Raw genomic sequence first — 19567 nt, 5'->3', positions numbered from 1 at the left:
GATGGTTTGGGTTGGAAGGGACCTTAAAAGATTATCTAGTTCCAGTCCCCTGGCCCTGGACAGGGGCACCTTCCACCAGACCAAGTTCCTCAAGGCCTCATCCAACCTGGCCTTGAGGGGGCTTCCATGACCTCCCTGGGCAACCTGTTCCAGCATCTCACCTTCCTCATTATAAAGAATTTCTTCCTAATCTCCAGTCTAAACCTGCCCTCCTGCCAAAGCATCAATCCATTTCCTCTTGTCCTAATACTGCAAGCCCTTGTAAAAGGTCCCTCCATGGCTTTATTGTACGCCCCTTTCAGGCACTGGAATGCTGGTATGAGGTCTCCCCAGAGCCTTCTCTTTTCCCAGCTAACAGCCCCAGCTCTCTCAGCCTGTTCCTATCAGGGAGCTGCTCCAGTTCTCTGACCATCTTTGTGGCCTTCCTCTGGACCCGCTCCAGCAGCTCAATGTCGTTCTTACAGTGGAGAGCACCAGAACTGGGCACTTTATTTGGGCTCTGTCTTGTATAATAAATATACTTTTAGATTAGTATAATGTTTATAGGAAAGCTACATGAAAGAACAGTACCATCAGAAGAGTTTGAAATGGTTTTTAGGCATACTACAGCTAAATCCAAAATCAACACATGAATGACTGTGTAAAGCCAAAGTTATGAGGCTACCTTCAAAAGATGATAGTTGTTCTACTTCTTGAAAAGTAAGTTATTTTCAGACTAACAAAGCATGCCAGGTGCACCTGGCCTGACAACACTAGAGATCCCTCAACAGTTGAGCCACAATACTCCCCAGCACTCAACATTACTGCTGCCATGTATGCCACCTTGGTCAACAGAAGCCCCTTCAGTTGGTGGACAAAGCTCTAAGATGATGAGATTCCTTAGTCCAAAGTAGTGTGTTCTCGTATATCACCCCAATCCCCAATTTGATTTGGGTATTAAAATGTTTTCTGGTAGGACTCCATTTAAGTCCTCCATGGAGCAGCAGGTCTGCAACACCCTGTGGTAAGGGTTGCCTACCTTGGCTACTTCTTGAGTTGGACTGCCCTTGCATTAACTAGTGAGTGGACAAGCTACAGGTCCTCTCCTTCCCTTTAAATCACAAGCCTTTAGGTGATCCTTGTAGTAGTTCTGCTCATGCATAGTTTTGTTGTTCCATAGTTAAGTGTGAGCCAACTATGGTAGCATCTGAATTTGTGTTACATGTATTGATACTAATTTCTTGCAACAAATGGTAGGTAGTTATGCTTTCATCTCTGGTGGTTGGTGGGTTTGTTCCTTGACACAGTTAGTCCCCTTAGCCTTCAGGTGAGGTTAATTGTACTACATCTCTATTGCTTAGGGATTCTAGAAATCTCTTGCCTAGCCTAAAAATTCAAAGTTGGCATAACTTTTACTAACAAAACCTACAAATCACTGGTACAAAGTCAGAGGTGAGCTGTATAAGCACTAACAGTTACTGAGTTCATCCCCTTGGTTTTCAACTGTGCTTTTACAAGTTGTGTGTACAAATTTGCATGCTGATCAACACTCAAAAGTGTGATCAAATAAATGATGATTTTAACTGATGCACCAGACACTTCCCCAGAACTAAGCTAGGATTTTTACAGCAGGTGTTTCTACACAGGCAGTTCAAGAATACAGAACCAAGTACACAACACAAACTAAAGTTAGTTAAGCAAACCTGGTTTTAAAAACTTGTAGTATTAGTAGACATGCTTCTCTTAATGTCATTTTATATTACAGAAGTCACCTTACCTCTGGTAAGGACACAATTGGCTCAAAGTGGATATCATCACTATGTACCACCTCATCATCGCTGCCACCTTCATCTTCGTCTGCTTTACGGGCTGTCTCTCCAAACACAGCTGCTCCTGTATTTGCCCACTTGAAGTTTTTATCTACAGAAGAGTTACATTTTAAGCTTTGTGTAGTTGTTTCTTCCTGACAAAGACTTCCAAAAATCTATTGTTAACTGATCAACAGAAACTTTGGTGCACAAAAGGTGTATCACATAGAGCAGAATTCCAGCTGAGTCTGTCTCAGAGATTAGTTTAACTCACCTTTTGAGCCAAAAGCAAAATCTCCAGTGTTTTTGGAAGCCAGATCTGCAAATGACAAGCCTGCAGTATTGCTGAAACCGAACGAGATGACTCTGTTTTCTATGAAATAAGAGAAGAAAGTTTCTCTCTGCCTTAAAGAAAATGCATTTAATGTTAGGCAGTCAGAAGGATAAACTGGAGAAGTCTTCATGGTATTTTTACCTTACAATAAATCTTAAGTTTGCATGACACTTGTCTTAAGTCATAAATTTATCATGTTTGGGGTGTGGGGGATGTGGGGTGTGTGTTTGCTTGTGATTTTTGTTGTTCTTTTTGGGGTTTTAATTTTTTTTAAATGGGAGGTGTGTCAAGACTGTATGACATTTTCAGCACATTACTTCTGTGCAGATTCACATAAGTAACTGCAGTATTTAACAGTGAACTGGAAGTACATCATATATAAATTAAACAGACACTAGCATTGCTCTGTAGCAGCACATTGGAGCCCATCAGAATGTATGTAATTATTCTACTCCCCAATCATGTTTTCAGTAGACTGATACTCATGCTTCTAATTTAGCAGTGATACCACTTCTCTCCAAGGCAACAACTACGTTAGATGAATCTGATCTACAGAAAAGCATACTTACACTCCTACAAAAAACCTGAACATACCACTGACATTACCTTGTGTTGACTCTGAACTCTCCAAATCACTTCTCTTCGTTGACAAATCCACAGGTTTTTCATCAGATCTTGATACATGCACAGTTTCTGTGGTGGAATGTGGTTCTTCATTGTTGGTAGCTGACTGGTCAAGTACTGTCACCTCACTGGCTGGAGTAGGTACTTCTTTACTGGAACAGACTAAGTCGGTTGAGCTTGTAACCTCATTCTCCTGAGATTAATAGAAAAGTAAAGTAATAAGTAAATAGGCCAGAAGGGCCTAGTACTCAAACTAATTCCTCAGGAGACTAAGTACAATTATTTCAGATAAAAAGAACATCAATTAAAAAAAAGTAATTGTGCATCAATGAACATTTTCAGAACGCTTACAGCAAAGACATTGACTTGACAAGAGACTGAAGTACCTTTGAAGTTGCACGCTTTCAAATATTAGGAGTGATTTTACTAGCCAAAGCAGTTCAAGAACAGCTGTACCTTCTTTCTCTGGCAAAGGAACATAAGATCTAAGCTGCTTCTTCAGTGTTGGCAAAGACTTGAGGCATAGCCACAAGAGTCACACTCTTTTTTCTCCACAAATAAAATAATTTTACACATTTAATGACAAAAAACGTTAGTAAAGGTTTAGTTCCTACTTCTGTTTCTTGAACTTCAGCTTCTCTCTGAAAGTCTTCTGGACTGTTGTCCTCACTGTCACTGCTGACACTATGGGGAGATGTAGAAGGAACCTGCAGAGTTTCTGCTTTAACTCCATCCTCAGGAGCTGCTTTCTTTTCTGAAGTAGTAGGATGTTCTCTTTCATTGTTGAATTCATTTTTCCCTATGATATTTTCCACAAAAAAACCCCCAAAAATGTTAGCAGAAAACAGCTGGGCAGGCAGCTACATACTGAAGTAATTATTGGCATGTGTATTATAAAATAACCTCATGATAGTCAGAGCAACTTCAAGAAAGACCTGCAGAGTTTTTTCATACAGCATTACTATTTAAACAGTGGAACTGAAGACTAATTTAACTCCACTCCTGGTGACCAGAATTGGAAATTCATCATAATTGGTTTTCTACTGCTATAAGGCAATTTCTATGAAATGGTTAACTGTTCAACCTTGTATCTACCACTGCTAATAACTTTCTTCAGCATTTGCTCACATTTCAGATGGCTCTATATATACCACCTCTTTCTAACACACGTCCTCAAAAAACCTCCAAACCTCCCTTCCAGAATTGTCTATACCAGATTTTCAGTTATGCAACACTGAAGTCTGAGGCACAGCCAAAGCAGACAAACTCAAGCAGCAAATTCAATTTTCTACACCCATATTTTCAGTACAAAACCAAATTATTTGTAATTGAACGATATTAGCTCATAAGCTTAACAAACTGACTATCAGCAAAAGTAGTAGGTATTCACAGATAAACAACTTGTGTTTTGTAACAGCATGATGCCAAGCTAAATTCTTCATAAAGGGCTCAAGGTAGGAAGAAACTCTGATCTTGTTTAAAGGCCATCTGAAACATACGTTTCTCATTCAGGTGAGAGTTTACTGCTCACTACCAGTTCAATGGGCTTAAAGTCGTATTTTGAGATGCTGCTTTTCTGCTGCCAGCATCAGTGTTTCTATCTCAGGAAACAAAATTATTCTCAGTGTGCCCATGTGATATTCATATTCAAAGACTATTTCAGCACATAAGACATTTTAAGCATTACATTTTAAGACATACCTTTTACAGGATCTTGCGACTTCTTTTTCTTTTCGGAATCACTGGGATACAGTCTTCCGTTAAGTTTCCTCACAGCTGTTTCATAGTCTTCATCTTAAATACAGTAAAAAAGCATTAGATTCTCAAGCATCCTTTAAGTACAGGAAGTCTGTGAAGCTTTTCCAAGTTGCAAGCCTCACACAAGCACATGTGTTATTTTTGCTTATTAAAAGTTCCACAGGTCATCAGTAATCTTCCCCTTCCTATTCCACATCCATATGCTTCAGTGCTACTACCACCTTTTTCAGCCTCAATTATTGCAGATGCAAGGCACAGACAGCTGTAACAATCATGTTCTCAGAAAACACATTTCTCATTGAGTGATTTTATTAAGAATACCACTAAACAGATTGTGATGGAAGACTGAAAATATTTTTTATAAAAGTAAGCAAGCTCAGCTATTTGAGGGAGAGGTCTTCTCCCCATTTTCTCTTTAATTCAATGCTTCAGAATTTCTATTTGACATATCTGCTGCTTAGCACAACATCTAGATATTCCCTGTCTGTCCAGAGACCAACACTTCCCTCAGTGAAGAATCTTGTCCTAATGTCCAATCTGAACTTCCCCTGACAGCTACATTCCATTTTCTTATGTCCTATACCTGGTAACCAGAGAAAGATCAGCACTTCCCCTTCAGCTGCCCACCTTGAGGAAATTGTAGGTCACCTCTCAGCCTTCTCTTCCCCAAGCTAGACCAACCAAACGACCTCAGCTGATCATTAAGTCTGGCCCTCACAGCCTTTTAGCCAAGGAGGTCACCCTCCTCTGCCTACACCCTATTAGTTTGATGTCCTCCTTACACTAAACCACACGGAACTGCACACAGCGCTTGAGATGGGGCCATACCAGTGCAGTGTATCACATCCTTTCCCCACAAAAAACAACACAAACATAAACTTTGGCACTCCTTACCATCATCCTCATCACTCACGTATCCAGGCTTATTCTTGTAACAGAAGAATGTTGAAGGTAGCTTGAGAAAGCCAGCAAGAGCTCTCTGTTCAGGGGTAGGTGTTAACTCATAAACTATTGAGACTTCATCAGATGGAAGACAATCTTCTGATGTTGTCTTCTCAGCTTTTCACAGAAATGGAACAAGATAAGAGTATTTCAGAACAGAAATTAACATTAAACCCATTATTGCAGAACTGAATTGATTCTAAGACCATCATAAATACATTGAAGCCTGTATATTTTCTGTTAATGCATGAGAAGGGGAAAATAAAAAAATCAAAGCTACAGGTTAATAAAACAAAGCATCCTGCTAAAACTTCAGAAATTCTAACCTGCATGTCCAACTACAACTTGGTTTACTGCCTTTAAAACTCAGGAACCAAAACAGGAGCAAGCCTGCATCTTTGTGTTGTTACAAGGATTACTTAACCGTGTTGTCAAACAAAAGACAACTATAGCGAAGAGGGATATTAAGTGTTGTCTACAAGAAGAGCAGTAAAATAACTGAGGCCTGAAAAAAAGCAAAGTGTGGCAGTTTAGGCTGGGTGCCTCCTGTTACTGCCACCTAAGTTACACCTCCAGTGTCCCAAGTGACCAACCCAGTAGGTGGACACAGGAAATGGTGTATTTCACACCCATAATATCCTGCACCCTATGAATCCATCTGCAAAGTCTTTCTCTTCCTCTTTGCTCCAGGGGGAGATGCTCCCTATTGGGTAATGCTAGGGAGTATCTCAAGGCCTCTTAGGCCTTGCTAGGCCTAATGCCAGGAGAAGGGAGGAGGGGAGCAGGGGGAGGGACAGTTTCAGACCTGGTCAGCCTGAGGCTAGCCTAGCAGTAGTGGGGTGGGAAGAAAGAGCCCTGGGGGTTTTGGGGATACCCTCAGGTAGGAAGTGTTAGGCTTCTGGGTGAGCTATAGGGGATTCTGTATGCTTTGGGATTCTTTTGTCACTATGCTTTGTAGCTTCTGTAAAATACTTACTGATTTTCCATTTAAAAACTTTCCATCACTTTTGCAATCCATTTGTGAGAGTGTCATTCTTTTGCCCCTTTCAAGGACAAGAGAGGATGTGCCTGGCCTCAAACCAGGACATAAAGTGATCTACAGTGACACATCCCATTGCATTGCTGAGAAGTGTTTTCAATTGTAGAAGATATTAAACAGCAACCAAACAGAATTTATTTCAGATTACCTATGGAAAATCTGGGGTTTGTTATTAGCTTATCTCAATTTACCTTAATAGCTGTGGCTCTAACTTTTATTGTTGCATAAGGAAAGTAATTTTTATTCACACCTTGTTGAACAACAGAAAAATATCGCTCTTATCCTGTTTTACTAGCTTTTCAAGCAAAGACAAATGCCACTATCAAGTTACTTACATAACTTTTTCTCCTCTCTCCTTCAATATTAAGTTGTCTCTTCCACTTGTACTAAGAAAACAGTGCATAATCAAAGGCCAAAGCTGAAAGCACAGCCTAGAGCAAACTGCAGAAAGACATAGACTGTATGCACAAGCAGAAAGCTTTGGAAACAAAGACTATATCCTCCTCCTTATCTTCCATACTCTCATACCAATTTAAGTGTCATGTATTCTTTGTCTGAGGTTTGTTAGGGTTGGGTTTTAGTGTTGTTTTGAGAGGAGTTTGGGGATAAATGTGTAAAAAAAAACCCAACAACGTTTAAAATTGTAAGAAGGACCCCATAAACACATTAATATCTTTGTGTTGGCTGTTCTACGAACGATTTGATTGCTTTAAGTCAATCTGTCTGTTAATGTTTTCCAGGTTTGAGTTAAACTAGTCAGCAGATTTTTTTTCTAATTAAAAGAAAAGTCAACTTTTGAGATAATACCTGATAAGTTTGTGGCACAATTTAATCAATTGGAACCTAAATCTTCAGCTTGGCCATCAGACTACTGCTCAGTTCCAGAGGAACACCGATTTTCCTCATGCATTTTGATATTCATCATTGTAAGAGGAGACAAGGACAGAACAGTAATGTTTACAGATGTGCTGCTTGATCCTCTGGTACATCTGTTATACTACAATAAATCTGCCATTTAGAAGTAGTTTTGCCACTTGTATCTTCCTGCAGATTATGTTCAACAAAGAATAATAGAATAAAAGCAAAATACAAAGTACCATTTAAAATCTAAGTCTTTTTTCCCAAAACATTCCCTCTCCAACCTTTGGCCTAATTGACTGTCTCTTTGATTGCAAGTTAATCATTTAAGGCAATTATATGTGACAGCATAGCTGAAACTCATTACCAGCATATACAGTCTTGTAGGCTAATCCTTTTTGCTTAGTTTCTTTAAATCTCAATAGCTCTTCTGAGCTTGTATAAAGTAATACATGGTAAAATTCTTGAACAGCAGTTTCTTAAGTTCATAAAATGACAGCTGGCTACAAATGTTTTCACATATTGTCTTAGAATCTTATGCAAAAAACTCACTGATTTAGGAACTAGGAGTAAATCTCGTACAGTATTATAAAGATATGCAGGTATCCTGCATATTAGGATATGTTTCATTCTCCAAGATCAATTAAGCAAGTGTCTCAAGTGGACTAAGCTTGCACAAAGTCAATCACAGAGGTTTAAGTGTATTTAGTGTCACAGCCATTAAAGGTCCCAGCAAAAACCTGCCTTTTTAGGATTAGAATTTTCAAAAACTATCATAAGAAAGCAACCAAAACCAAACCAAAATCTTTCCAAAGTCAGTCAGGTAGATGGCAAAAGGGTGAGAGCTTGCCTTAATATAAACAGTATAAATCTAGGTAGAAGAGCCTGCAACAGATGAGTGGTATAGTCCATCAGCTACCACACAGTCTCTTTCAGTACCATTTGTGCAAAGCAGCTGAGTAAGATAAATACATAGGAAGTAATTTCAGATTAATCCACAAGTAAAATTCTCCATGAAGATGACCCATCTAACACTGCATTAAGATTCAAGTGTTCCAAACATCCCTCTAAGCGATGAAAGGGTTCAACAAAAAGGATTATAACATGTATTTGTGCAATTTGAGAAAACTGAGCAAGAATTTCACTGGCTAAGTCATTTTCTACTCACTCTCCCTACAAGAAAGTTAACTTTTACTTACTCTAAAATGCTGCAACCAGCCTAAACATATCTTCACAGGCAGCTGTAAAGCAAAGAGCCATGCATACATACTACACAGTCTTAAAAGGCGTGTTGTAACAATAAAACTTTCTCCTCAGGAGAAAAAGAAAAATCCACATGGTTAGCATACAGAAGGGGCAAAATAAACAACATTGCCATACACAGCAGCATTTTTCACTTGCATCTTTGATTTTTACTTTTGTTTCAGCCAAGATTAATACTAGGTAGGCCAAAATACTTAGCTAGCCACAATATTTTTCTCATGCATATAAGGCATGTATCAGTGAGTATCTGATGGATGCAAGAGAAAAGCACCAGAGTTTAAACTTCAATGAATGTAACTGATACTGTACCAAGCAACTGACAACTTTGAAATCAAACTTGTAAAGCATTTGTGTATGGAAAGCTCATGACCCGACCAAAGGAAAACTTCATTAGTTTTTATATGCAGATGCAGAACTGCTGAGGTTAGACTTCTTTTGAATGTTGCTGTAACACAACTTGGAAGATGCTCCTCCAAAGATAGCTCCCATGAGAAAGGCTCAGATTAAACTTGGATTGAATACTTTCCAAAGTGATTTGCTATTAAATTCCAAGCTCAAAATCAAGTCACCAAAAAGCTACACTGAAGACAATTACCAACCATAAGTAAACCACTAAGTGTATAATCATTCCTAGTTACCAGAAAAGTAGAAGTGAAGAACAGTCTGAAATACCAGAAAGCCTTCATTTGTTTGTTTGGCTCTTTTAAATACACAAGCACAACTACTGGATATAAAAACAGGATCAACTTGATGTAGCAAAAGTTATTCCATGTATCCTTAGGTGCAGAATGCTTAAACATTTCATATTATGGCTATCAAACCTGAATTGTTAATAGACTCCATGCACAGGGATACTCAAAACCACAGAACAGTTGACTTTAGATCATATGTACAGAAGTTCAGTTCTTTAAATAAAGAACAGCTTTTCTAGTAATACAGTTTTGGGAAAATGGTGTTTGGAATTATATTTTGGCCATATTAAAAATGTAAGATACTATCATGACAATATTCTCTTGTGCAGACTAGAATAAGAATTTGCTTTATAAAGTTATGTTGAACTGTGTAAACTGAGCACGCTTACAGCAAGTACATTTGCAGGAAGAACCATTAGTAACATCTTATAGTGACATATCAAAATATTAACAGTAACAGTTTCAGTTACAGGTTCTGAATCTAAACAAATTGGTTACTACGAAGTTTTCTGACCAGCTAAGGCAAATTTCACAGAATACATGAAATATATGCACTGAAGTAGTAGCTAAAGAGTTGGCTTTCTCATTTCCATGTATTCCTTGCTTTTAATAGTGAGCACAGAATCATGGAATACTTCAGGTTGGAAGGGACCTTTAAAGGTTATCTAATCCAACCATCCCCTATGGACATCTGCAACTCAATGAGGTTGCTCAGAGCCCCATCCAACCTGACTGGGAATGTTTCCAGGGATGGGGCATCTACCACCTCTCTCAGCAACCTGTTCCAGTGTTTCATCACCCTCTTTGTAAAATACTTCCTCATATCTAGTCTAAATCTATCCTCTTTTAGTTTAAAACCGTTATCCCTTGTCCTGTCACAGACAGCTGAAATGACTGTCCCAATCTCTCCTGTAAGGCCCCTTTAAGTATTGAAAGGCCACAGTAAGATCTTCTCCAGACCTTTCTCTTCTCCAGGTTGACCAATCCCAACTCTCTCAGCCTTTCTCATAGGAGAGGTACTCTATCCTCCTGATCATTTTTGTGGCCCTCCTCTGGAACTGCTCCAGCAGGTCTACATCTTTGTGCTGAGCACTCCAAAGTTGGACACAGTACTCCAGATGGTGTCTCAAGTGTGGAGGGAGAGAATCATCTCCTATCTGCTGGCCATGCTACTTTTGATGCAACCAGGTATACAGTTAGCCTTCTGGGTTGCAAGCATGCATGTCCATTAGTACCCTTAAGACCTTCTCCACAGGTCTGCTCTCTTTCCCTTCATCCCCCCACCTGTACTAATACCAAGGATTTCCTTAATCTAGGTGCAGGATGACCTTGCACTTAGCCTTGTTGACCTTCATGAGGTTCACCAAGGCCCAAGCCTCAAGTTTTTTTTAGGTCCCTCTGGAGAGTATCCAGTCCCTCAGGCAAGCCAACTGCACCTCTCAGCTTGGCATATTGTTAACTTGCTGAGGATGCACTTGACCCCATTATTATGGCCTCAGACACTTTCTTGTCCATTGTCACCAGCTCGCCAGTCTTTATCATCAGGGGATTATGTTTCTTTGACCTTCCTTTTCTCACTAATGTACTACAGAAGCCCTTCTTGGCAAGGGACACAGACTACCAAGTTTAGCTCCATCCAAATCTTGGCCTTCCTGACCCCAGCCCTACACCACCAGGCAATATCCTCATACTCTTCCCAGGATATATGTCCTTGCTTCCACCGCCCTTTATTTTTTGATAAGGCAGGTTTCAGCTTTGCAATATCACTCTCTTGCCTTCCATGCCCAATTTTCACTAGTCTATCTGCTTGCTCAGCCTCCATGATGCTCCTTAAACTTTCTACTGTCACAGCTCTGTCACCAGGCTCAGCAAATCATCTGTTTGCTTATACAACACAACTGTTCTCACTGCTGCTACCTCTTACCACTGAAAGGTTCTGGCAATCTCTGCAGTCTGCAACCTGGACTATTGCATGCTTTTGTGGGACCTTCCGTGCCCTCCCATGCAAACAACTACACCATACCCTGGCTCATGCCCTGTTTGCCCATTCTGGTTGTAGCACTCTTAATCACTAGCACTCCCCAGGCTGCTTTTTAGAGGCAAGGGTGGCCCGTGGTTGCTCTTGCAATGCCCAGGCCTCACCAGCCCCTCCCACTAGAATTGCTTCCTGCTGGTGCATGTCTCCACTGCCCTCAGGAAAAGCCACTGCATGCCACTCTGGTGAGGCTGGGCCAGCTCTGAGGAAGCTTCCTTAGCAAACAAAAGCTAGTTTATTACACTGCTCTGGCAATACCCAGCAGTCCTCTGTGGCTCCTGCAAGAGCTGCTAGCTTCTGGCAGGTCTTTCTGCTCACCCTGGTGTTTTCCTACCTCAGGACAAGCTGCTGGCCAGGCCAGCTTCGGAACAGCTTCCCTCAGCAACTGACCAATAATACTGATTATCAGGGAACTGAATTAAACATTTCCTACAGAGAGGCAAAATGCATTCAAGCATTTTACTGGATGACCTGTCTTGAGATCTTCAGGCTTATGTCACTGAAGTCAAAGACCTCAGGCACTACAAGATGCATTCACTAAAAATAATTTCTTTGGAAAAGAGGTATTTTAGAGATCCACTGTGCACATTCAGTAAAACTGTGATGTAGTGCAAGGCAGGTACCATCAGAAAATGAGGCAAACAGAAGCCAAAAGCTTAAACAGGGCCATCCATTGTGCTAGCTCATATTAACATACCAAGGGCTACAGCCATTCTCCAAAAGGACAAATACAGTAGTCAGACACACAATTTTGAGTACTCATCTTGAGCATGCAAGTTAATTATAAAGATTACTGACTCAACTACTTTGCTACAGTTGAGTTACTGTCCATGCCTGCTATAGTGTCCTTCACACACATTCAGTGCAGTATGTAAATACCTTTACTATCAGGTTGCAAGGAAGATGTGCTTGTCCAAAAGGCCATAGGATTAGATTTAAAAAGGCTAAAATTAAACCCTAGAGAAAATAAATTGTTTGGATATAAGTGTTCATTTGGAATTTCAGAATGGTAAACCAGACCTCTCTGTGTACTGGAAGCACCCCACAGTCCTGGAAACTGCATGCATTTCTCTACCTGAGATTATTCAACCCATGTGAACAGACTGTACCTATCATCATCTGCCACATCACTTTATCATAATTTAGTGTATCTTCACACTTCTGAGACTAGCAAGTAAATGCAACAACTATCATCTGATTAAACAGTCTTGCTCTGACAGGCAGCAGCACACAAAGCTGTCAAGTACTCTACCATTAAAATGCTAGTAAATCCCATTCTCCTAAAAGACACTTCAGCACACTACACTGGTTGTGTCACAGCCAGAGCTTCTGCATGCACATCTTTTTCAGGCACTGTCATGAACTGTGTAACTGAGGATGCACTCATATAACCTCTTTCCAGGGTAAGGGAAAAGGCTAATGTTTGGTGTTATTTAAGCTACACATCTAGAACCGCACTGGCAAAGAAGACTTAACAAATTCATATAGAGCAATTTTACAATACCATCTGTTCAATCACACGAATAATTTCAATGTTAGCTAAAGCATCTGTTTTCTCTTCTCACACTTCACCACTCTAGAGAAAAGGCCCAGGTATCAATTCAGCTACCTACTTACATTTCAAAAAAGAAATCCACAGCTCCTTCTTTAAAGCACTTAAGCATGAGAGTCACGTACAGCACTTCAGAGTTACAGCTCCGACCTGAAATCTCCTTGCCAATCAATAAAAATCTATCCTACATCACAATCATTTATATAAAAATTCACTCCTTTAGGTGAAACTTGAGAACTTGTGAAGATGGAGATATCCATGTTAAAACTGAAATAAACTATGTATTTTTGAGACAGAGTAAAAAAATAGCATACAGACTATTTGGTCAAGTTACGCAGTTAAATAAACTGCTAGTTCAGTTGACACTCACCTTTATCCAGAATTCTAAATGAGAAGTTTGAGGCTCCATCTTGTGTTGAAGTAGGCAAGTTGTCTACCTTGCTGTCTAGAGGCTTCTGAGGTGCACTAAAACCTTTTGGTTGTTCAGAAACTTCTTGTTCTTTCTGTGCTTTGTTCGGAGACATTGGACTATGGTGTTCAGTCTTTCTTGGAGGATTAAAACTGAAGCCAAAGAGAGAACTAGTGGCTGAATTATTTCCAAAGGTGAATGTCTTTGACTTTTCATTACTGAAAATGCTCTTGACGGATTCAGATCCAAATACAAATTTTGGAGGAGAAACCACTGTTTTTGTTGGTGTTTCAGAAGTGCTTGACACCTCTGTGACCTCTACAGTTACATCAGAAGTATCATCACCATGGCTGAGGTCAGTTCTTTCTCTAGTAGTTTCTTCTAGGACAGCTACAGCATTTTTGCCACATGGAGATTCCTTTGGTGTATTGGCTCGAGAAGAAAGAGGTGTGATCAATGTCTCTCTCTCTTGGGCATGCTTTGCTTCATCAAAAATTTGCTTAAATGAGTCTGCAACATCTTGCAGTTTGAATCGAACAGCCAGAAGTTCTACTTTCCTTTCCCCATCTGCAAAGTCACATGCAGTCCACACCCATGCTCTGTCAGATCCTTTCATTTGTTGTATATTCATATCTGGTGTTATTCTGTGATTGGCACAGAGTTTCAGTACCTGGTCCCTTCTCATTACTATACGCACTTGTTTGTTGTCATAGTTCTGCAATATCTTAATATCCCCAATACCTCTCTCTTTCCACTGATTTGCATCTTTGTCATATCTGTAGAGTTTAGCTCTGTGACTGAACACAACTTGTTCATTCTCCTCACCACTGGTCACTTCCACAAGATCAGGCAGAGGTACCACAGGTTCAAAATACTGCCCATCTCTCTCTTCCTCTTGAGTAACATCAGAGTCTTCATCTGTGCCTACTGATGTTCTACTCTGGTTCTGTTTAGCAGGAGATTTGGATGGGCTCAAGGCAGATTTAAAACTGAAACTAAAGCCTGTAGTAGAATCTCCAAATCTAAACAGGTTTTTCCTTACAGGGCTGCTTGCAAGAGGTGATGCATATACAGAACTACTTACACTATCATCCAGTGCTTCTTCACGCAAGTCATAATTATCCCATTCAAGAGTAGGCCCAGTACTGTCAGCATGTGGTTTTATAACCAGATCAGAGGTACTGCTGGCACAAACGCCGTTCGCATTTTCCTCTTCTGACAGTTTAGTTTTGTCATCTGTCAGAAATGTTTTGAGATCTTTTAAGCCACTCTTCATCTCTTCTGCTTTCTGTATAAGTTGAGCTGTCCTACCTGTATCAACAAGCTTATGGGGTGTCTGCAGTGGTATATCTAGGAGTAGCCTCTGACATTCTTCAAACCTCTGCTTGAACTCCTCAGCCTGCTCTGGTGTCTTGAATTTTGCTGCCAGATGCTCCAACTTTGCATCACCATCAGAGTAGTCACTGGCCATCCACATCCATGCTTTGTCTGAGCCAGACAGCTGTTTCAAGTTCATTGTTGTTGTTATCCAGTGATTTGCACACACCTTCAGTACCTGCTCACGCCGCATTAATATTCTTACTTTACCATTAACTTCATTTTTAAGAATCTTAAGGTTGCCCACCCCACGTTCTTTCCACTGGCTTGTTTCTGGATCAAACCTGAATAGTTTTACTCTTTGGGAGTATAGCACTTTCTCATCTTCCTCCCCCGTAAATGGTTCTACTTTTTCAGGCATCTGAACTATAGGTTCAAAATGGATATCATCACTGTCCTCTGTCTTATAGACATCATCATCCTTCTCACCATCAGCAGATGTGTTTGCTTTGTGATCCGTTTCAGAATTCTGTGAAGAAAACAGCTTTTCACCTTTACCCAAAAATCCTTTGAAGTTAGGGTCTTTCTTGCCAAACTGGAAGCCTTCCTTAGGAGTACTTTTTGCAAGGTCAGCAAATGTAAAAGTGTTGCTATTCTGCCCCAAAACAAAGTCACCTTTCTCCTTGCTTGCTGTTTCTTGAAATTGCAATTTAATCCCACTGTTGGAAGGCAGTTCCTTTGTGTCTTTTTCATCAATGCTTTTTAAGAAGCCAGTTGTACACTCTTTGGATGGCTCATCTTTCTTAGAAGTATTTTTACTAGACTCCTGTATCCCAAATTTAAATCCATCTGCAGGCACCGGCATTGAAAAGCTAAACCCTTCTTTTGTAGATTTAGCTTCAGTATCAGAAGGAATCTGAAACGTAAATGATGGCGTCTTGCCTTGCTCAGTATGACCAAATTTAAAGCTCTTTTCCAAGAAATCACACTTAAAGCCTGTCCCTGACTGTCCTCCAACAGGTTCAGATAACTTGCTTTTCAAGCCAAAGGAAGTTGATGAAGCATCACCAGTAGGTTTACCGGATGGATTTGGTGTTTGGCAGGCTACACAGGATAGTGAAGAACCTTCATTCCTCACAAAACAAGTAGTACAATCCCACTGCCCTTCCTTTTTACTAAAAAGCCCTTCAAATCCATTTTTCTGTGGCTTACTTGCATCAACAGTGGAACCAAACCTGGGAGCAGGAGATGCCTGAGCAGCAGGTATAGACACATTTGGTTGACTTTGAGAGTTAGGACTCTGACAAGAACAACAGTTCACATCTTTCGCTTCATTTCGGACTAGGCATACAGAGCAGTCCCACTGACCTTCTTTTTTAGCAAAAGCAGCTGCCAAATCATTTTGAGCCTTTGGAGCACTTGACTGGCTGAATGTAAAGGATCTCTCTTGACCAGATACTGCTGTACTAGTTTTGTTTGGATTCTGGCAGGCAACACACTTGGAAGCAGTGGGTTCATTTCTTACTGAGCAAACATCACAGTCCCACTGACCTTCTTTTTTAGCAAAAGCAGCTGCCAAATCATTTTGAGCCTTTGGAGCACTTGACTGGCTGAATGTAAAGGATCTCTCTTGACCAGATACTGCTGTACTAGTTTTGTTTGGATTCTGGCAGGCAACACACTTGGAAGCAGTGGGTTCATTTCTTACTGAGCAAACATCACAGTCCCACTGACCTTCTTTTTTAGAAAAAGCAGACATAAACTTGTCCTGTGCAGTGTTACCACTGGCTTTGAAATCTACAGCTGAGTCTCTGGATGTGTCTGGATTTGGATTTTTACATGATACACAATTCTTTGCAGTTGCTTCATTTGGAACTAAGCACACTTTACACATCCATTGATCCTTCTTCATAAGATGCTGCCCAAAGTCATCAGAAGAATAGGTTTGAAGAGTTTCCTTTCCAAATGAAAAAGTGGTAGGGCCAGACACAGTTGATGTAGCTGGAAGGCTACCTTTGCTATCAGCTTCACTGCTCACCCCTTCTTTTGGGAATGGAAAGACAAAGTTTGGCATCCCAGAAACAGATCTGCTAGGCTCCTTGATGTCCTGATTTGTTTTTTCCCTTGCAGTCCCAGTAGTCTGAGTCACAGATGTGTCAACATTTGATCCTAAGTTTTTCAAAATACTCTGTGCCTCCTCAAACTTACTTTTGAAAAGCATTGCTTCTTCAGGTGTTTTAAATCTAATTGCAAGCTGTTCTGGTTTTGGCAACTCATCTGCATAATCTAAGGCATGCCATACAAATGACCTATCTGATCCAGCATTTGGAGTTAATTTCATGTCAGTATTTATGTAGTGATTTGCACAGATTTTCAGCACTTGGTCTCGTCTCATTAAGAGACGAAACTTGCCAGACACTTTATGCTTCAGTATTTTTACATTTCCAATACCCCTTTCTTTCCATTCTTTAGATTCTGCATCAAAACGGAAGAGCTTGGCTCTGTTGCAGAAGAATTCTTCCTCATCTTCCTCACCTGTCTTCACTTCAATCTTGTCAGGGAGTGGCACCACAGGATCAAAATGAGGACCATCATCATCATCATCTCCACCATGGGTGCTTCCTCCCTCTGTTTCAAGACTTCTATTGGCCAAATCAGAATTTGAAGTCATACATACAGACTTGCTTGATTCTTGGATGCTAAACATATCACTCTTCTCAAACCCCAGGTTTTTATGCGCATTTTGTGGCATGCTTTCCCTAAAAGAGATGCCTGGAGCATGCTTATTGCCAAAATTGAAGACATTTCTCTGGCCATTTGTATGATCACTAACTGGCGTATGTTCAACGTATCTATCATCCTGTAAAGGCTTATCTGATGCCAGAAGACCCAAGAGGCTTTCACTGCTATTAAAAGGTGCATTAGGAGGCTGCGGTGCAACCTTAAGTGAAGAAAAGGTAAAGTCTCCATCATTAGACTTGAAATTAGTGTTGAATTTAAAAGTTGTTGGCTGACTTGGCTGTGCTGGTGTTGGCAGAGGTGGTTTTGATCCTTCTGCTGCTCCTGGTTGTACAAGTTTAGATTTTGGAAATTCTATCACTTTAGATGATTCCACAGGCTTTAAAGTTGGTGGTGCGACTGAAGGCTTTGTGAAATATCCTGGTTCAGGCAACTGTGGATTTGTGCTCGCCTGTGGAATGCTGTAATTGTAATAATCATCACCCCCACGAGGAGAAATTATTCCAGTGGCAGAAGAATCAAAACGTAGAGGTGCACAATACATCTCCTGGGAAAACATACAAGAAGTGTTTTGCAGAGGTGGTGTATGCATCGGTTGTTGATAAGCATATATGTGCTGCTGAGGTGTAAGTCGGTTCATGCCATAGACAGGAGCCTAAAGAAAAAGCAGAAAAACAATTGCTTTGCAGAGGACCAAGTCTCACTGTGCCCACATAATATGCACTCACTTAACAGCAGGGCAATACTTTCATATGAGTTTAAACTAACTTTAACTTAAACTTTTAAGTTTAAGTCTTGAAGCGGATCTGAAAACTAATGTTCAAAAAGTGGCACAAGATGAGTGGGTTGGGTTTTTTGGGTGAAAAAAGCCTTGAAGATCCCATTGTCTTTGGCCATACTACTTTGCAGGGGGAAGGAAGCAGAGAATTATATATACACCCAGTAGGGGGAAAGTGCTAATGTTACAGACATTTTTCTGTCTTTTCCTTCTAAACCCCACACACCAAAAAAACAGCAGAACTATAAATTAGGAGTTTATCCCCAGCAGCTCAAGTTTACCAAATGCTATGTAAGGACTGCCATTACATCCAACTACACACAGAATCAAAAGCAGTTATTTCCAGTAGATCAATGGAAGTAGCTTAAGGGGATAGATTTGTTCTCACCTTTGTTGGTGTTACATTGGCCGCAGCAGTTCTAAGAAGATACTGAGAGTTATAGGCAGGTGACTGGCTATAGTAAACAGATGGGCCAGTGGTAGCAACTGAAAAAGGAACAACAGGAACAGTTTATACTTGATTCTTCTTGTTGTTTTGAAAGGACTCTCCCCAGCAATCAGTTTTGGATTGTAAATCATTAAAACATTTTCTGCATTAATTTTCTAAAGACTTACTTGATTTAGCTAAGCATTTAGATAAAAATTTAGCAGCCATTTACCTGTTAATGGAGCTTCATGAAGATTTTGTGGTCTCTGATAACCCTCTGGCATTGTATCTGTTCCATAGCTTTCAGCAGGCCACCGATGAGATGAAGTGTTTAAGTTGGAATTATTATGTTTCATTTCTTGCATTTCATGCTGTCAAGACAGTGTGCCAATCAGGTGTGTAAGTATATATTACATAGGTATTTGTAGAAGAAAACAAAGAATGATCCCTACCCTTCTACTATTTAAAACATGCTTGACATCAGAAGGGGAAATAAAAAAAAACAACCAACCAAAAAAGGAGGGGGGGAAAAGGGAAAACCAAACAAAACAACAAAACAAAACTACCCACCAAAAATCTAAAATAGAGACAAGTAGATGAGAACCAAGCTTATGAAAGCAGAACTTTCTGCCTTCTGCGTAGTCCTTGGATAGATTGCCTCTGCATCCCTGCCCAATTCCCAAGAAAGTTTTTAAGCAAAAAGATTACTTTAGTGATCAATTCAGGGAAACATTTACAGAAGATAATACCACTGATTTAAATAGTAGTCTAGGAACTGTAAGTTAGCCTATACTATTCTCACCAAAGCCTTAGAGTAACTAAAAGGCTAACTGTTCTTCACTGAATACAGTGACAAAATTATTTACCTTTAAAGCTTCCACTTGCTCACAGATCATCTGAAGTATAGATCTGTGATCTTCTGCCCACCGAGGAGCTTTAGGAGAAAACTAGAAAGAAAACAAACATTGATTTAATCTTGTGCATTTTTCTTCAGACAACAATTCCCTGAAGTA

General features: G+C 40.1%; 1 protein-coding gene across 2 annotated transcripts in view; it reads right to left on the bottom strand.

Annotated features, from left to right (window-relative positions):
• The window catches only part of RGPD4 (RANBP2 like and GRIP domain containing 4), a 36694-nt gene that overhangs the window by 4014 nt on the left and 13113 nt on the right, over nt 1-19567 (bottom strand). The window contains exons 17-27 of one of the 2 annotated variants that reach the window (XM_054162837.1): nt 19421-19501; nt 18787-18925; nt 18516-18613; nt 13255-18004; nt 12212-12289; nt 5398-5562; nt 4447-4539; nt 3360-3544; nt 2728-2938; nt 2062-2160; nt 1757-1899 (exon numbers count right to left, since the gene is read on the bottom strand). In XM_054162837.1, coding sequence (XP_054018812.1) covers nt 1757-1899; nt 2062-2160; nt 2728-2938; nt 3360-3544; nt 4447-4539; nt 5398-5562; nt 12212-12289; nt 13255-18004; nt 18516-18613; nt 18787-18925; nt 19421-19501 — 6042 coding nt within the window. The remainder of the gene's footprint in view (nt 1-1756; nt 1900-2061; nt 2161-2727; nt 2939-3359; nt 3545-4446; nt 4540-5397; nt 5563-12211; nt 12290-13254; nt 18005-18515; nt 18614-18786; nt 18926-19420; nt 19502-19567) is intronic. The other variant, XM_054162838.1, reaches the window with a different exon arrangement.

This window comes from Dryobates pubescens, chromosome 7 (assembly GCF_014839835.1).
Source record: "Dryobates pubescens isolate bDryPub1 chromosome 7, bDryPub1.pri, whole genome shotgun sequence".
NCBI lineage: Eukaryota > Metazoa > Chordata > Aves > Piciformes > Picidae > Dryobates > Dryobates pubescens.
This window is presented reverse-complemented; position numbering and strand designations above follow the sequence as displayed.